This window comes from Phasianus colchicus, chromosome Z, assembly GCF_987193195.1.
Source record: "Phasianus colchicus chromosome Z, bPhaCol1.hap1.1, whole genome shotgun sequence".
Taxonomy (NCBI): domain Eukaryota; kingdom Metazoa; phylum Chordata; class Aves; order Galliformes; family Phasianidae; genus Phasianus; species Phasianus colchicus.
In genome coordinates this window covers 70,278,077-70,296,690 of record NC_143476.1, presented here as the reverse complement: position 1 = coordinate 70,296,690, position 18,614 = coordinate 70,278,077, and the positions used below count along the sequence as shown (strand labels likewise).

General features: G+C 37.0%; 1 protein-coding gene across 3 annotated transcripts in view; it reads left to right on the top strand.

Annotated features, from left to right (window-relative positions):
* The window catches only part of PIK3R1 (phosphoinositide-3-kinase regulatory subunit 1), a 57,108-nt gene that overhangs the window by 32,857 nt on the left and 5,637 nt on the right, over window positions 1-18,614 (top strand). The window contains exons 4-14 of one of the 3 annotated variants that reach the window (XM_031610170.2): window positions 667-741; window positions 3,521-3,652; window positions 4,538-4,739; window positions 4,938-5,017; window positions 14,439-14,541; window positions 15,231-15,329; window positions 15,448-15,628; window positions 16,081-16,206; window positions 17,232-17,374; window positions 17,595-17,771; window positions 17,877-17,945. In XM_031610170.2, coding sequence (XP_031466030.1) covers window positions 667-741; window positions 3,521-3,652; window positions 4,538-4,739; window positions 4,938-5,017; window positions 14,439-14,541; window positions 15,231-15,329; window positions 15,448-15,628; window positions 16,081-16,206; window positions 17,232-17,374; window positions 17,595-17,771; window positions 17,877-17,945 — 1,387 coding nt within the window. The other 2 variants (XM_090132709.1, XM_031610172.2) reach the window with 2 other exon arrangements.

Sequence of the window (18,614 nt, the reverse complement as noted above, 5' to 3'; positions counted from 1 at the left end):
GTGCAAGCATTGCATTGATGTCCTTTGTTCAGTAGCATTCTGAGGCATACTATATGATGCGTATGTCCTCTCTTGCGGAAGTGATGTGACACACCCTGTTTACACACTGAGGTTTGGGGCTCTACAGATTGTGAATGGTAACCCAAGACTTGCCTGTTCCTTAGGAGAGACTGTATGTCTCTGTTAACTGCGTGGAGTATCAAGGGGTGAGCTTATTTGTAACTTAGAAGTCTGAGTTAAGTCTGTTTAGGCTTAACACTTATTAAGATGTGTCAGAATTTCTGTCCTGTCCCATTCCTGAGGTAGTATACCTCAGGCTTCTTACTTATTAAATAGGCCTGGTAAAGAAAGATCTGTCTCCACTGTTGCTGCTGCGGGTTGTTCTCTTTGCTATGTCTGCTGCCAAATCCTGAGCTTCTGTGGTCATCACTGCACTGAGTGAGGGGCTCTGAGTGAGGACTGGGATCTCGGATCTTCTATTTGCAGAATTTAAAGTTTGTATGTACGGAGAAGTATATTACAGCCTTAAAAATCAGTTGTATTTAGTAGGAGGATAGTGATGGTAGAATGTTGCTAATTTATTCTACATATACTTATTTGAAGAGAACTATGTCGTTACATGGCAGCAATCACTAGAATATTAATATATCCCATTTTGTTTTGAAGGTCTGGAGTGCTCAACTTTGTATGTAACACAAAGCTCAAGCAGCTCAGCAGAACTGAGACAGATTTTTGAATCTGGTAAGTACAGCTCTCTTCCCTGAAGAACTAGGTGGATTTTAGGGTCATACTGATCGTGTTTTCTTTGCTCTCCTGCTCAGCTTACATATAACTTGATTCTGAATAATTTAATAAGACAAATATAAATAAAGATCTGTAAAGTTTATGCTTAATATGGAAAAGTTGGGGTTTTTTTTTACTCTTGCAGGTTATCTTTTTATTCACTGCATCAGTTCCTCTTCCATGAATAATATTTTAGTCATTTGCTGGCCATCTGCTTGTTCAAAGGCTAAAAGTTCAGCTGCATGGGGGAAAAAAAATAAAAAGAAAAGGGAGGTTTTGCGTTTGGTTTTCTTCTTTTTGAAGCAAGGGAAAGATACATCATTCCTGTAGCGCTGCGCCACTGGTTAATGTTTTGTAAACAAATGGCCAATTGTTTACATACAGTTCTGTGCATACATATTTGTGGCAGGAGAAGCAATAGATGAACATTCCCTGTCTGGTGCGGAGATGATGATGGAAGGGAAAGAAAAAGATTTGAGCCAATGTTGCTGCAAAAGTTTGGGTTCTCAGGCTTTGGGCATTGAAGATGCAGTTACACTGCTAACACCACATACACGTTCAACTTCTCTGACATGTACTTCCTTCTCTTTTGGTATTAGGATTTTTATACCTTATGCCAGAATATATAGGTGTGGCAACACTTAGCTGCACTATGAGAGATGAGGAGCTATTGTAGCAGTAGTGCTTCAATATGCTTTTGCAAACTGGTGTGCAGTATGAGCTTGCTTCTTGCATGAAGAGGCACAAAAATACAAGAGTTAGAAAATGAAACTGGTTGCATGCCTTGGTACCAAATGAACTAAGCAAGGAACTCATACTCCTCTCTTCATTTTTAGTAATTACAAGTATTAGCAAAATAAACAAGAAATGATGCTATGAGTTGACTATTCCTTCAAATCAAAAGAGCAACTGCTCCTCTGTTAACTCTGGTGGGAGAGAAGAGGTACATGCATGAAAGCAGAGAGAGAATATACACATGTGGTGCTAACAGCCTAAGCCCTATTTTTAGCATTGTAATTATATTTCAGTCCATATAAATCCACATTTTTACAGAACAATATGAGTGCAGATCTTAATTTATTGAAAACCCATGTTAAGTCTTTAAACTGGTGTATGCTTTTATGAAAGATTTGTTTATCTCCTAAGATCAAGAACTTGTGGTTTACATTTTTTCTTACTTAAAATGTAATTAGGTTTGAGGAAAGGAAATCAGGATTTTGCTTGTTAGTAACGGAGTCTCTTACTCTATTCTCTTGAAGATATTATTAGGGTCTTCCAGTACAGATCCAGTGCGGGTGTCCAGACACAAGGATATAGAGAGATTGGATCTTTGCTGCCTATTGTGTTGATGTAACAGTGTGCAAGTCAGCTTTATTCACCAAGCTGTGAAGAGCATTCATGTGCTGTTCTGCTTATGGCTGAAGTGCTCTGCATTTTAATTTGGATAACTACCCGTTAGTTTCAATACAGTGCTGGTTAGCTCCAAAATCAAAGCTTTCTTGCAGCTGGCCAGCTCAGTAGATGGAATAGTTAGAGTCTGTGTATAACGTTACGCTCAAAAAGCTGCAGAATAGCTCAAGTTAACTCTTACTCACACATTCATGTGTAGGAATGGGTCAACGCTGAGAGAATCAGGACTTAAATTATGAAATAAACATTCTGGGAGCAACAGAACTGTTAAATTTCTTGATGCTTACTTGCTTTTGTAGAATTCATAGCCACACTGCAAGTTTTTTCACTATTTTCTCGAAAGGATTCTTTGAGATTAAACTCTGCTGCAAGCTTTCCTTTAGGGAAAAGAGGAAGAAGGAGTCATTGGGTGTCTCATTAGCCTCTCTTGACTTTTTTCACACAATGTGTAGGCACACCATATAGCGGAGTTCTCTACCTCCCAGTAGAATTTGTTTCGAGCTGGCTAAGTATTTTCTACAGTTGTTTTAGAGGAGACTTGACTAGCCTAAAAAGTTGTTCAGCATTGGTATCTCTAGATTCTTGTCCCAGATGTGTCTTTCTGTAAACTTTTGGGACTATACTGCACCAGACTTTCATGTTTTAAGAGGAAAATCAAACTTGCTTGCACTGTTTCTGTGTTTTACTATTTTTAATTTTGCTACTGATATTCCTTGCACCAGCACTAAGAAATAGTGGTACACTCAGACCTTAGAGTCATAACGCTACTGGAAGGATACCAGGTTTTACAAGATAAATCCCAACTGCTAGACAAAACACTCAGCACCTAGTTCTGCACAGGTGTATTTGTTTCCACTTACATGAATATTTACAGACATAGAGCCCTGAGTTGTTAATTAGTCATAATAGCACTAGCTGTCAGCAGAGAGCCTGCATTTGGGTGAAGCCTTGATTAATACTTCTTACACAAAATATTTATAGGTAAAACAGAGATCTGTTAAAAATATTCTGATATTCCATAACATTACCAACATAAAGCAAATTATTATCATGAGTTCAGCCTAGCACTGTGTATGACTGAAGGCTACGCAGCAGTGGAAGTTATTTGTTTCATCAGATGTGAAAGGCCTGGGCACAGTGTTGAGCACTATATATCCAAGTCTTAACGATGTGTTTTGATGTTTTAAATTGATTATTTCTTTTGAGTTGTTAGTTATAAGCCAGATATTAATTAGCAGTTCTGGCTTGTTATGAGGGGGTAATATCCTAAGTCTACATTTTCTTGTAATTGCTAATGTCTTAGAACTGTGTTCTTCTTTCTTTCCAGATGCCTCTTCATTGGATTTAGAAACTTTTGATGTACACACTTTATCAGATGCTCTCAAGAGGTATCTCCTAGATCTGCCAAATCCCATAATTCCAGCAACTGTTTACAGTGATATAATTTCTGTTGCTCAAGGTATGAATACCAGATTATTTCAAATGTCAAACAAAAAGCTTTTTTTAGGATTTTGAGTTCTCGGTGATCCGGTACGTAACCCAGAGAACAACGAAGATTCTGCACAACCTGGCAGTATCTCAGAAAAAAATTGACACCTTTATTGTTTTTGATGCAAGCTGTTTCAGTTCAGATCTAGATCTGCATTATTTACTTATGTGTTTAAGTAAGCATAAAAGAAAATATATGGGATAATGTAATTCTTTGCGTTTTAGTATGTGGAATGGCTATAGAAAAACTGGGGGGAAAAATCAAGGACTTATCTGTGTGCAGAAAGCTAATTTTTAACTTTTTATCAGTGCTGACAAAGTAAACGTATTAGAGGTCGTGGTGTTCTGCAGTATGTTGGGAGTTAAAGATTATGAAGTGACAAATACATGCATGTAAGATTCATCATCTACGGTGCTGATTTCAAACAAACAGCTTACAGGCTTTCAGCTCATCAGTGAAGTACTCTGTTGTATGTCTCAGGACAGGATATTGTTACTGGTAACCTTCAAAGTTAGAACAGCACCTGTGAGGCTTATCTAGTGCATCTCAGAATTACCCAATCATGTGTGACGCTAAACACAAGACAGACTTCTACCAGTACGCTCTGAACACATTGTGGTTTTTACCAAAATGCATATCTGTTTCCATTTGACTTCTGAATACTTGTTCTTTACTTTACCCCAAGCATTTCACTTCTTTTCCAAAGAAGAAACAAATCTTGCAGCACTAATGGAGGTCTGAATTTTTATTATTCTTTTGCAAAATTGATGCTTCCAAAGGAGGGACGTATTTTAAGTTTTACTTGCTGAATATTCCTATGCTGATATCAAGATCCTTTTATCTGTTTACTTGCAGATGTGCAGAGCTCAGAAGAATACGCACAGTTGCTGAAGAAACTCATTAGATCTCCAAATATACCTCACCAATACTGGCTTACGCTCCAGTATTTGCTCAAACATTTCCTCAGACTTTGTCAAGCCTCTAGCAAGAATCTCTTGAATGCAAGATCTCTAGCTGAAATTTTCAGCCCTCTCCTTTTTAAATACCAGATAGCAAGGTATGTAGGACATCTTTATTATATTCTGTACCATAACTTGGGTTAATTGTATACAAAAGTAATTGTAATGAATTAATTTTGTGATCTGAATTCCAGTGGGGAGAGTATTCTAATAAATTTTTCCAATTCTTTTGAATAATACTAGTGTAAAACGTTTGCATTTCTCCTGTTTCTTACTGTCTAATCCATCTCCTACAGCTCTGATAATACTGAACACCACATAAAGATTCTAGAGACTTTAATTACAAGTGAATGGAATGAAAGACAGCCTGTACCAGGTAAAAGTTATTTCTAATTTTAAAAGCTATATAGTGTCATTTTTTAATAGTAAAATTCAACTTAAGGACAATAAATGTTTGTTGCTTTTCTTTCTGTTCAAACAATGTAAAATGCGTAGTTACAGAACTAAGTTGTTTATATTTTTCATAGTGATGTGTAATGTCTGTTTTATAAGAAGTTATCTTTTTCATTAAATCAGCCTAGTTCCATAGTTTCTACAGTCTTAGGATTTTCATTCCTTTTTCATTAAAGAGAGAACATTAATTTTGTAATTTTAAGACATGTAAGCCAATAAAATGTGTATCATACAGTGGAGGTAGGAGGAATTCTGGAGATTTTATTTAATTGTCCTAAAACTTTCTTAGAACTGCAGGAGCTCGGAGATCATCTGAAGAAGTCAAAGTTTTCCCTTTTGTTTGTTTATGTTATACATATATATTTTTAATCCAGAGACTTAAAAGATTCATTTATCAATAAACTGCAGAAAAAATTAAAAACACATTCAAGAGAATTAGATTATAATTGTTTTGGTGCTGTGAGTTAGCATCTAATTTATCAGTAAACTAAGAAACCTTTCTCATTTATGCAGAAATCCCTCTTTTAAAATCAGATACTTGGTAGAAGCAAGGCAGAGTTATGTACTGTGTACAAAGAAATTATTAACATGGGGACACTGTATTTAGACTGAAGTAATTCCTTTACAGCATATTAACAAAGAATATCTGAGCAAAGGATAGAGTCACGGTGAATAGAACATTGAGCATGATATAGCTCTCCCACCTCTATTCACAGTACAAGGTAAAGTTCATGACAGTTGGATTTATAGGGCTGCTTCAAGTTTCAAAGAGCTGGAACACATCAGCAGAAGAAGAGCAGCAAAAACCTACCCTGTTGTTAGTATTACATGTATGCACATTCTGTAATCCCCTCCATCAATAAATGATTAATTTAAAAATGTCTGAAGGAAAGGTTTTTGTTCCTACTGCTTTGATTGGAAGGTTTTTCCAACCTTGCCAGCTCTATTAATTTCGAACATTTCCCTAACAGCTAGTGTAAATGTATTTTCAGGTAATTTATAGTTCATGGTGGGTTTTTTTTCCACTTTCCTCAAAATAGTTTAGCAGGCATTTCCAGAACCACTCTGCATTTCTGTTCCTAATGTTTCATTAAACCAGGAGAGTTCAAACTTTTAATCTTTTAACGACTGCTTGTATTTCCTTATTAAAAATCTGCAAATAACTTATTTTTCTTTGCCACACATTTAAAGTATTTAGAAGGAAAATGCATTATTGAATCCTCTGTGCTTGACAGAGTTTGATAATAGCAGTTTTGAAATCATGTGTTTGCAGATACTTTAGGATAGTTTTAGGTTTACGTGGCTTGAGACAATGATGTGTGGGATAGTCAGTATTGTTTCTTAAGTTGCAAAGTGAGAGTTACTGAAGTTGCACTTAAGAGATCACGATCACTTAGTTGCATATAGTCCCCAGTTGCTTCCTATGAGGAACATACAAAAGTGAAAGGTGTTAGTGTCAGAACTACTAATGAGGAAACAGTCATCCTGAGAGTAGTATTAGAGCACTTGAAGAAATATGGCTGTATTCATCAGATTTAGAGTTTGACGCTATATTAATAATTAAGCATTAATCATTAAAAACAAATATTTGTTTTTAATATTGCTTCTGGGTTAATTAATATTTTGTAATGTGGTTGTTTATTTTGAGGATCCTTCTGGGATTTCTCATAGGACAAATATAGACCTTCTCTTTGTGTGTGACAGTTCATCCAGAACAATGGAATATTTTCTGTAGAACATTTGCACATCTATTAATATGCTGAAAAAAAGCTTAGGTACAAATTTTTGAACTTCACCGTCTGTGGTTAGCTCACTACTCTGCTCTTAAGCGCGTAAAGCACTTGAATAAGTTCTGAAAGTTGAATCTTTACTGAATGCTAAATGAGTCTCCAGCATTAGGACATAAGTCTGTGCTCAGCACCAAAATCGTTTGGTGACTGATTGTTCACAGTGCTGTGTTTTTATTGTTCTCACAGAACTCTGTAAGATGCATTTTTCCAAATTGTGAACTTCAAGATAATTGATTGCAGTGGCTTGAATTTCTATAAAAAATGTTTAGAGGCATTGTAATAAAGGAAGATCTTTAGCAAAGAGAATTTTTGTCACATAAGTGTTCAGAAAATGACCATTTATAATAGAATTTTAAAATTTTAGAATAAATAATCTTATTTGTTGAAAATAGTGTAATGACAGTTAAGCAATTACAAGCTGCCTTTTTCTTTTCTTTTTCACAGGCTGAAGGGTTAGCATTCTCCCTTCTTTTTTCTTTCTGTTATTCTAAAGCATGGATGAAAACATTCAATCTAAAATGAATTGCACATGAAATTCTAGTCGTATCTTAGGCAGTGAATAGATACAGAAAATCTTGGCCTGGAGATGACTGATCAGAGTAGGGAGGAGACCTTCACAGAACTGTTTGTCTTTTTCATACTATTTCACCCACTAATTGTGGTTCTAGTTTCAGCACATTAGAAAGTATACTAATCAGAATGCTGTTGTATATTGGGCATCCTATAGCAAGTGTGAAGCCTGCACAGCATAGCACAAAAACAGGCTTTAGTGCTAGGCCATTACTGGATTATTATTATTTTTTATCAAACAGTAACTGTGGTCTGAATTTCTTTTTCCTTGTAACTGCAGCAAACTCTGTATTTTGTTGTTGTTACAGTAACGTTTAGCCCTCTGCAAAGTTAAAACAGTGAACCTAGAATACCTCTTATGCCTATGTTTGTAGTATATGAAGACACAGAAGTGTTGCTGACATGACAAGCAACCCTCTGTTTGACAAAGGGCATTGGGAGGTTAGGAGTAGGTTTGGGGAGAGAACGTGGAGCAGTCAGAGTCCTTCTGAAGTGGAAGAGTGTAGAGTAGCTTTGGGTGTCCGAGAGGAAGGTGTATCTTAGGGCAGGGAAGTGAAGGGGAAGGAGGAAGAGGTGGACAGAAAGAGGAACATGGAGAGCCAGTGGTGGTATTGTGGGCAGGGGCTGGAAGGAGCTGCCACGTGGCAGCCACCTTGAGTCCTCCTGTTCCCTTTTACTGTTGTGAAATAAGCATGGAGAAGCAGGTTTTACTATTCATAAAGCCATAGTTAAGAAGTAAGATCATGAGAGTGCCTTACACCTAACTGCTGGGGATTCAGTGAGAATCCTGGCAGTATCACCAACATGCAGGCACTTTGCTTTTAGCTGTACAAAAGATCAGCAAGATTAGCAGACAGTAATCAATACAGGGGAGGTTATAGAGGCTTTTTTTTTTTTTTTTTTGTATGGAAATCTGTCTCAAAGCTGCCCTGAACTATGCTGGTCAGGTTCAGCTCAGTTCTGTCTGTAGGGTCTGAGGGCACAGTGGGGAATGTATGAATGCTGTCCCTTGTCTGGACTTTCCATCATCATGTCACAGGTTTTGCTGGACTGTCGGCTATGCAGAGCATGGTTTGGTGTGTGAGCAGGGGCAGTACATCCCCTGGGAGAGCTTCGTATCTGCTGCTGTGCATTGGTTTCTCACCCAGCAGAGGGCTCCCCTTCTAAGCTAATGAAAGTCAGGCTTCATAACTGGTGTAGCAAAGAGCAAAATGCATTGATAATGTCAGCCCTAGCATCGCTCATTTCTTGCATTAGATTTTGACAGCAGGACATACTTTATATTTCTCGATACCAAGTTGAATGTATTTGGTAAAACTGAAATATGTGGCTTTGTAAGAATTGTTTACAGATTAAGGTGTGTTAATTTATATTCATATATAAGTGTATGCAAACCTGTCAGACTTTTCTGCTTTATGCATCATTTTATAGAAACAAATTGGTTATTCATATTGATAGGTGAGCACTGTGCTTAAGACTGCAAAAAGAAGTATGGTGTTGCTTTCTGAAAATGCACATCTATTGATTCAGTGGGCACCGCTCAGTGTGTTGAGATTTTAATTTGAATAAAAGTTAAGAACGGTCAGTTGTGTGAAAATGCTGTAGTGTGCATGTAAGAATTTATTTTTTTGAAAATGTGTGTGGTTCCTTCTGCAGGATGATTAGACATTCATTTTTGCACAAGGCAGAGGAATAAAAAAAAAAAAAGCCTGGACTTAGGAACAGAGTCTTATCTTTCATCTCTACCTGTGTACCCATGCTTTTTAAAATGATAATCAGTTAAGTGAACCAACTTCGTGTTGTCTTGTCTTCTTTGAAAATATGCATCTGTATCTTGGCCCTATAAAACAAAAAGTGTTATCAAGCTCTTTTGTAATTTTTAGCAATAAATATGAGACAAATCAGTTACTAGCAGGAGCTACACTATTCTTGTGCTGTGGATGTGCAGTGCCATGCTTTAAGAAACACTGGTTATTGTCTTCATTTGCAGTAGGCTGTCCTTTTATGATGGCACTGCTTTAAATCATATGTATAACTGATAATTGTTCAAGTAGGCAAAGGCTAAAATTTGAAAAGTTGAGTGATTTTTATAAGTGAAGTTAATCTATGAGCTGTAAAACATTAAAGTTGTACTGAAGATTTTTGGGATTTAACGGTATAATGAAGTATAAGTGAATTTTGGTAGATACAGTATTTTGTAGCATAGAGGGATTTGGATAGGAGGATTGTTTGTGGGGTGACAATTTTAGTGCTATTTGACTGCCAGAAAGACTGCAAAAACATCTCACGGGGCCCTGCTACCAGAAGTTCTCAATTGTTTCCAAAAAGTGGGAGGAAAATACATCCTCATCCCCTTCCTCCTTTCTCTAAATTGAACTCTGTGGTCTGCTGATTCTCCTCTCACTTTGGCTTTACTTCTTTATAAAGGTATAGCTGGCAAAGAAGTTAACTTTCATGCACAAAACAGAGCAGGCTCTTCAATTGCTGCTTCATTCATTAGGAGGGCAACAATCTCCACCAAACAGTAAAGCAAGGAAGATAGATTTGACCTGGACCACTCCCTCTCTGGGCAGTCCCTTTTCCCACCTGCCTGCGTGAAGTGAATAACCCTGACATGCTGGCAAATAACATGGATACGGAGAGGTGTTTTCCCTGCTATTTCCACTTCACAAGAACTGGGTAAAATACCTCGCAGCTTCATTCTGAGAGTTTTCATGCAATACGTGTATTTGTGATCTAGAGCAGGAGGTAATGCTATGGTTGCAAGCAGGCTATTTAGCTTGCACAGGGCTGACCTGTGAAATGCAGCTCTTTTCAAGGAAGATTTTGATTCTGTTTTATTTTTCTGCAGAAAGCAAGCCACTTCCTGTAGTTAGTTTGTTCTTAGCGTGTCTCTTTGAGACTGCACTCAGCAGCAAGTTGCAGAGTCTATTTAGGGCCTCTTACAATGGACTTCTCGCTTACTTAGCTAAAATGAGAAAGTTAGCCCTGCATTGACCACTTGTTGGCTGATGACAACTTTTACTTTGAATTTGGCTCCCCTCCCCCACCTGAAATCCCTGGCTCAGCAAATATTTGAACCTGCCCAAGTTAATCATGAAACTGAGATCTTTATCTCTGAGAGACATGCAAGCTACTGAGGGTGGTGGTTTCTTTTTTTCTTTTTTTTTTTTTAACAGTACTAAAGTCAGGTTCAGTTTTTAATGATGAACCAGAGTAAGAGGATACCTTCTGCAAAGCACAGAGCTGAGAAGAAGCAGAAGGCTGGGATTTTCTCATTGCATATTGCAGAGATTTTGGTGGAACAGTGGTTGGAAAGCAGAGTCTCGTGTTTCAGAATTATCTTCTGCTTCAGAGAAGTTTCCTCAAAGAAGTTTTTTGTTTTGCTTTTTTTTTTATAAGGAAGATTTTTATAAGAGGAAGCCAATTTTTCAGGTTGTTGGATTATCTTTTCAGACTGTATAAGAAGGGCAAGCATTTGCGATGCATAATTTACAAAGTAAGTGATTCTGAATTTCTTTGTGTTTTCTTCATCACCTCATGGAACTATTTTACTGTAACTGATTACCAAATAGGGATTTAATAGTCTTAAAATACGGGAGTGAAGGTCAGGTACCTGTGGGTTATGCAGGGAAACGCCTGTCTGCCTCCTGTCTTTCCATGCCCGCGAGTGAGCCTGCCTTGGGCTGAGCTGCAGCCCGTTTCTGCAGCACAGCAGACTCAGTTCAGCCAGAGCTGAATCCCGGGAGAAGTAATTTCTCTTGAAAGGCTTCATTCGACAGAACAAAAAACATTGCTGATCCTACATTTGACCTAAGTGCAGCCATGTAGTCTTTGCAGGAGCTCTTTGTAACCTAATTTAAATAATTACCTTGGCAACTCTATGTTTAGGTAGCAGGTGGGCAAACCTCAGAGCACGGTGTCAGGACTTGTGCATGGGATGAGTTCAAGTATCCTGTTTCACTTTGAAAATGGAAGGAATCTTTGGAGCATGTCTACCTAAGCAGGGAGGGGAGTCTGCTTCACAATGAATTTAAGCTCGTTAACATATAAAGCAAAGCAGCATGTGTTTTTTGTAGTTGCTGGTACTTCAGACATGTTCTGATGTGTTAACGCTTGTGTGAAGGCGGTGGACTGGTGAGGGGAGCAGAGGGAGGGGAGATGTGTGAAATGCTTGGAAAGGGTAGAAATTGTCTTAATTTTTTAATGAGTATTTGTGAGATAGAGCACGTTTCAGCTGCAGCAGGGTTCCTTATGATGAGGTACAGATAGTTGCTACAGTTACCCTTTGTTGTGGTTATTTTTGGTATCTGACTTTCTGCTGCCATAGAGGATAGTGAGGATGAAGCACTCAGATTGCTTTCCACAGCACTCTGCTCTGGAATCAATAGTCTGTTCTGTGCGTGTTTCCCAAAGAGGTCTGACAGAGTGGCAGTCCATGATGGGGGGTTAGAAAGAATATTTCTGAGCACCAGGAGTACACGGGAGGTGTAAAGTCAAGTTTGGAAGAAGATGCTGACAAGGACTCTTGCTTTTAAAAGCAGTTAACTTGGTATTTCAGTGACAACAGCGTAAAGAAACAGTGTGAAAAGGTAAACTAAATCCTGCTGTATCCTGACAGACTGGCGTTCTATATTCAGCAAAATCATTTTTCAAGATCTTAACTCAGTTTTTTACATTATTCCACAGTGTTGGAGAGCCTGGTGAATGTAAGGTTACAATATTTGATGTTTAGGTTTCGAAATGAATTAGTCCAGATCAGTTGGAGTTGTATTTTATTATAAAGTGATAGTGGGGGGAGGCATCTACTGCAGTGTGTCCACTTTATCTAGTAATTCTAGGAGCATCAGATCAGCATGCCCGTTAAAATACAGAAGTCTGTACAGTTTGAAAATGTAATCCGTATTTCATTCTGTGGATACGTACATGCTAAAGTACGTGTGTGTGTATTGGGCACATAACGGATACTGACACACACAAACACGCATGCAGAGTCATGTTCTTATTCCCTTCCGCATCATTAACGTGTACCCTCCATTAACATGAAACCCTCCAAAGCCTTTTCAGCAATAAACTCCAGGCATCCGAGTAGGAAAATGAATCTGAGAAGTGACCTACCTATCCATAAACGGAGCTGTGCTGTGTGTGAGCGTGCATGTGTTGTGTGCGTGCGGTGTGTGAGAGCGACGTGCTGCAGCATATCAGCCTTTTGTCATCCTGCCTGCCTTGGACTGTACCATGCTGCAAAGTCAGGAAAATGAAATGGATGTGTGGTGTATGAGGAGAGCCCGCTCTGTCTTTTTGCTTGTAATACCAGGTTTATATTGTAGTTCTGCTAAATGCGGGTTCCTTCTGAAACTGAAATTGTTTTAAGATTAATGTAGAACAAAATGATGAAACAGGAGTGGTCTGGTGACATTATTTTGACATGATTGGCTGAGGATTATGATGTAATAGGTTACAGTGCAGCCCCTTATAGGTTTTAAAATGAATTCCAAGGCACCATTACAAAGAGAGCCTGACTCTTTCCTTGTATCTGAGCTTACTCAGTGAAACTCATACAAATGTACAATACTGTTTGGAATATGGAAGAACTGGATATAGAATATCCTAAGACAGATATAAACTGTGGCACAGACTTGATGTTTTACATAGAAATGGATCCACCAGGTAAAACTGCAGTCTTATTATGGAAGACTTAATTCTTTTTTATCTATATGGTAGATTCTTAGTGGATATGTAGGATTTATTTAGATTGTCGTTGATACAAATACTTTTTCCTTTTTTTCCTTAATAAGAATTGTGTTTCAGTGCTTGGCTATATTAACTGGTATCATAACCTGTAGAAATGCCTGCCTGCTTACTTACTTGATTTTTTCTGAATTGACCTGTTTCTGTTTTGATTTTTTTTTTTCTGTCTGTTCTGAAAAATTTCATTTCTTTTGTAATTATTTTTTGCTATATTTGTTCAACGCTGTGGCTAAAAAGAGATGCTGTAATAACACTTCTATTTTCTGAAGCACTGATTACAAACTGTTGGTTTGGATCGTTTTAAGAACTGATTTTTAAAAACTAGCAATATTAATTGAATGCTTGATATCGCATCATCTTTTCATATCATATAAAAATACTGTGCTCTCTTTATTTTCATTGCATCATCTTTCATAGCCAGGGTAATATACATACAGGGATGTTCATAAGAAGTGTTGTACTTACTAAGAAACTAAAAGAGCTGGGATGATTTTTTATTCCTGACCCCAATATAGTCCCCCTTGCTAGTAAGTCAGGAGTGCTGCAGTGTCTTCCTCTGGAAGCCACTGGTATACGTATGCATCTTTGACATTGAGGAAAGGGGATGTGGTTTTTAATCAGCCCTGGCATTTGGAAGACAATTTATTCTGAAGAATTCTAAGATTAACACAAGGGATATTTGGGTCACAGATGGGTTTCTTAAAGTGTTTTTTGGCAAATCATTGCACAGAATGCAGAGAATCATGGAAATCTAGTTCATAATATTAAAACGTACAGTACTACTGTGGGTTTGCATCTTCTATTACTCAGCTTCTAGGTGAGAAAACAGCAACATTACTGTAAGATCACTGTGTAGGAGAAAAGAAAATTAATTGCTGCATGTTTTATTATTTATGGTTACCGGAGATAGTGGAAGAAGATAAAAGCAAACTTCAGAATATTTTTTTTTCAAATGCTTTTATCAGAGTAGGAAGAGATAAGATGTTATATTTTGATTAAAATACGTTATTGGAAGACTAACATACTTTTTTTTTGAAACAGTGCATCTGTCTTGTTGAATTGTGTTGTTTTCAGAAAAATATCTTCATTCCTTTGGTTACTTTTAAATACTGCTGGAGGTGGAATACTCCATAAGCATTTATTTTCTCATTCATGTAATAACCTGTAATTTCAAGAGATATGTGGTCATGTTTTCAATGAGTTATAATGAACTTTTCCCCCCTTTATTTGTAGCACTGCCTCCTAAGCCACCGAAACCTAATACTGTAACTAACAACGGCATGAATAACAACATGTCATTACAAGATGCTGAATGGTACTGGGGAGATATATCAAGGTAAAACAGCTCAAGACATGTAGTTCTCGTGTTTGACTTTATATTTCTGCTGTGTTGTTCTTCATTTATGTACTCTGCATAAGTACAGAAAAATTACAGTAATAAGAGTTATTTTTAGGATATTTTCCAACACAATCATATCACACTTGGTTTTATTCCAGACATGACTAAAAAGTTACTGGCAGTCCTTTAGAATGTAATGCATAAAATGATTTGGTGATTGTTCTGTTATTTTAAGATAGCTGTATGAAATACTAGCATGAAAGGACAGCACTGAGAAATAAGTATTTTTTTATCCTGTTTTTCATCCAGAACCACAACTGTAGGCACAGTACTTAACAAGCCAGACTAACAAGTGCTATGTATTAGCAACATTTTTAACTGTACTATATATAGGTACATTAGACCAACACTGGCTGCTCCAATTGCGCAGGCTTGTATGAACAAGCAGAAGAACTCTGCAGGAATATAATTTTGTTTCAGCAGTGAGAGGACATAGAATACACTGTTTTTGTATCCCAGTTGTTCTATAGTAATAGTAAATAAGTTATTAAATAACTGTCTGTATTTATATGGAGATCAAGGAGGCTTATAAAATAGTTATTTTAGAACAAGAATTTAGAGCGCAGGGAGATGATAAAGGAGTGAGAAGTAACTGAAATAATCAGTTACTTTTGCTTTCATTTTAGAGAAGAAGTAAATGAGAAACTTCGAGACACTGCTGATGGTACCTTTTTGGTACGAGATGCTTCAACCAAAATGCATGGGGACTACACACTTACTCTGAGGTAAGATGTTACGTCTGTAATGTGTGACAGCAAAATGCAGTACTGCATTGAAAATACAGTGTTCTTTAGGAAATAGTACTCCAAGTATGCCTGACTTTTTAACAAACTTTATTTGCAGGAAAGGAGGAAATAACAAATTAATCAAAATATTTCACCGAGATGGGAAATACGGCTTTTCTGACCCACTGACTTTCAACTCTGTGGTTGAGCTAATAAACCACTACCGGAATGAATCTCTAGCTCAGTACAATCCCAAACTTGATGTGAAATTACTGTATCCAGTGTCGAAGTACCAGCAGGTAATTTGCTCTCTTTTCTTTGTGTTCCACTTAGATACAGAGAAATTATCGCGGACTGTTACAAAGAATTTCAGCTCTGTTAATATTTAAAAAAATAAAATGAGTATGAAAGTAGGTATTTTTGTTTAAAACTAACTCCAGAAGCTGCTTAAAAATAACTAAAACTTTAAATACTGCAGATACATTATTAAGAAATAAACTTATATAAGTAATAAATAGCCCACTCATTGCAGATGAAATATATCATTTCTAGTATAAACTGCACGCTTGTTACGCAAAACTGCTTTTTGTCATTAATTTCATTTGTATTTGCAAATGGTGCATATAGTACATCTTACCTCTATATTGATAAAAGAGGTGTCACCATGTAAATATTTGGACTTTTTTAAGCAGTTCTGAAAATCTGTGCAGCGTATTGTTGTTTTATGAAATACCTTTTCTTCTATTCCCAGGATCAAGTTGTAAAAGAGGATAGCATTGAAGCAGTGGGTAAGAAATTACATGAGTATAATACCCAGTTCCAAGAAAAAAGCCGAGAATATGACAGACTCTATGAAGACTACACACGAACATCTCAGGTAAGACATATTTGAAACCGAAAGACTAATGTATGTTGAGAAGAATGTTATTGTGAATTCATACTGCCATCTTTTTCCTTCCTCCTCCTCCCTTCCACTGCCTTTACTATTGCCCAAAAACAGGAAAACAACGTACTTGATGTGCTAGCTCAGTGCAGTGAAATTGCTAACTTGTATTTGAACAGTCACCACCTGCAACCTAACACTATGCTCAAGACTGACACATGCATTCAAAGCAATCACGAAGCCACTTTGATTTACCAGCACTTCTGCGTACTTTCCTCTTCTGTCCAAGTTATGGTTTTCAAGACACATATGGCAAGGAAGCATTCTGTTTTATCACCAGTTTTGAAAACTTCTGCTTTCACCTATGCAGGCTGGAGAAATGGCGTGTAGTACATTGATAGAATGAAAAGCTGCTTCTATCCTCCTTTCATTTTAAACAATTACTAGCCAAGTCTTGAAGCATCAGTGAATTAGTGCTGTTTTATACCACTGGAATCCAGACTGCTCCTTAAAGTTAGCAGAAAATAAGACTGAAAGTAATAGCAGAAAGATGGAGGTGTGCAGGCAACTTTCATTTCATCACTTCAAAGACTTAGCTATCAACTAGCTATGTAGAGGCAGGAGGATGGACTACATGACTTCTGATGATCTGTGCATTTCACTGGCTTGTAAATTTTTTTATTTCAGAAAGTCAGCTGTACTTCTAAGGACTTCGACTTGATACAAAGGGAAAAATTGATTGCCACAGGGCTTTAGTCCTCAGAAAAAAAACTTATTTATACAAAACAAAGATTGCATCTAATTCTTTGTCTAGCAGTGTTTCTTTCCTGGAAAGCCTCATCATGACAGCCTCTTGCACAGGTCTGATTTCTGTATTTTGTACTGCAGACAGAGTACATTCTGGTAATTGGATATTGAAGTCATTGTTAAAACATGCTCGAGTGTTTCCATGATACAAGCCAGTAAATAATCCTTCTGTTTGATAACCACTATAATTTAAATAACTATTTTATTTTCAGGAAATTCAAATGAAAAGAACTGCTATTGAAGCATTTAATGAAACAATAAAAATATTTGAAGAGCAGTGCCAGACGCAAGAGAGATACAGTAAGGAATACATCGAAAAATTTAAAAGAGAAGGAAATGAAAAAGAAATACAAAGGTCAGTATTTGTATTTACAAAACTAAAGTAAGACTGCAAAGTTAAAGTATATCAGTTGTAAGGAAAGAAGACTTCAAATGGGGTAGATGTGAACTGCAAAGCATGAAGCTACATTTAGAGAAATGATCTGTTCTTTTAGTTGTCTTGATGAGAAAACAGAAGGTATAAAGGTCAAAATAAAACACAGTGAGAATATAACCTATCACATTGTTCTATTCAGAATTATGCACAACTATGAAAAACTGAAGTCTCGAATAAGTGAAATTGTGGACAGCAGGCGTAGATTAGAAGAGGACTTAAAGAAGCAAGCAGCTGAATATAGAGAGATAGACAAGCGAATGAACAGCATTAAGCCAGACCTCATACAGCTGAGGAAGACAAGAGACCAGTACCTGATGTAAGTATCATTATGAATTAACAAGTTCTTTCTTTGATTTTTTTTTTTTTACTGGCATCCAACTTCTGTGACTAATAATTAATTTCATTTGCAATTATTGTCCAGGTGGCTGACTCAAAAAGGTGTTCGGCAAAAGAAGCTGAATGAATGGCTTGGAAATGAAAATACAGAAGAGTGAGTATTCCAAGATTTAAATATTCCCAATGTTTCAAATCATCTTGCACAGAAGTGAGGTAGAATATATTTTGATTCCAGGACCACAAAAAGGGAATCTCGAGCTTAGATCTCTTGTAACAGTGCACACAGTTAACACGTGGCAGCAGGCCTAATGCAGGTATTCAAAAGCATACTCTGTTAGACTCTACTTGGCTGTTACTCAGGGAAGTGTGAATCAGGTTACCATAGCAAAGCACAAGAACTTAACCTGTGTCTTTATTCTTGTGAATGAAGTGAAGATTATAAGGTGTTAGTATCTTAGAGGGATGTCATATGCATGGATAAATTGTTCAGAAGGTCTTATAGGTGCAGACAGACTGTTTCCAAATTGCAGTTGCTGATCTTATGGTGTTTATCCTATACTAGGTAACATCAGAATAGTAAGTTAAGTTGTTTAAAGAAAATCTTCATCTCCTTCGTCTCCAAGACTGTCCTTGTCAGTGAATCTGTTAAGTACTTAGATTTCTGCTGATAAATTAAATTTTTAGAACTTGACTTTTTTTCTGAAGTTGCAAAGCAGAGAAAATGAGTGTAATAAGCAGTTCTGGTAAAATCCAGAGGGACAAAAAACAAAGGGAACCCTTCTTTGTCAATGAATTATATCCATGTGAGATTGCTTATCTTGGT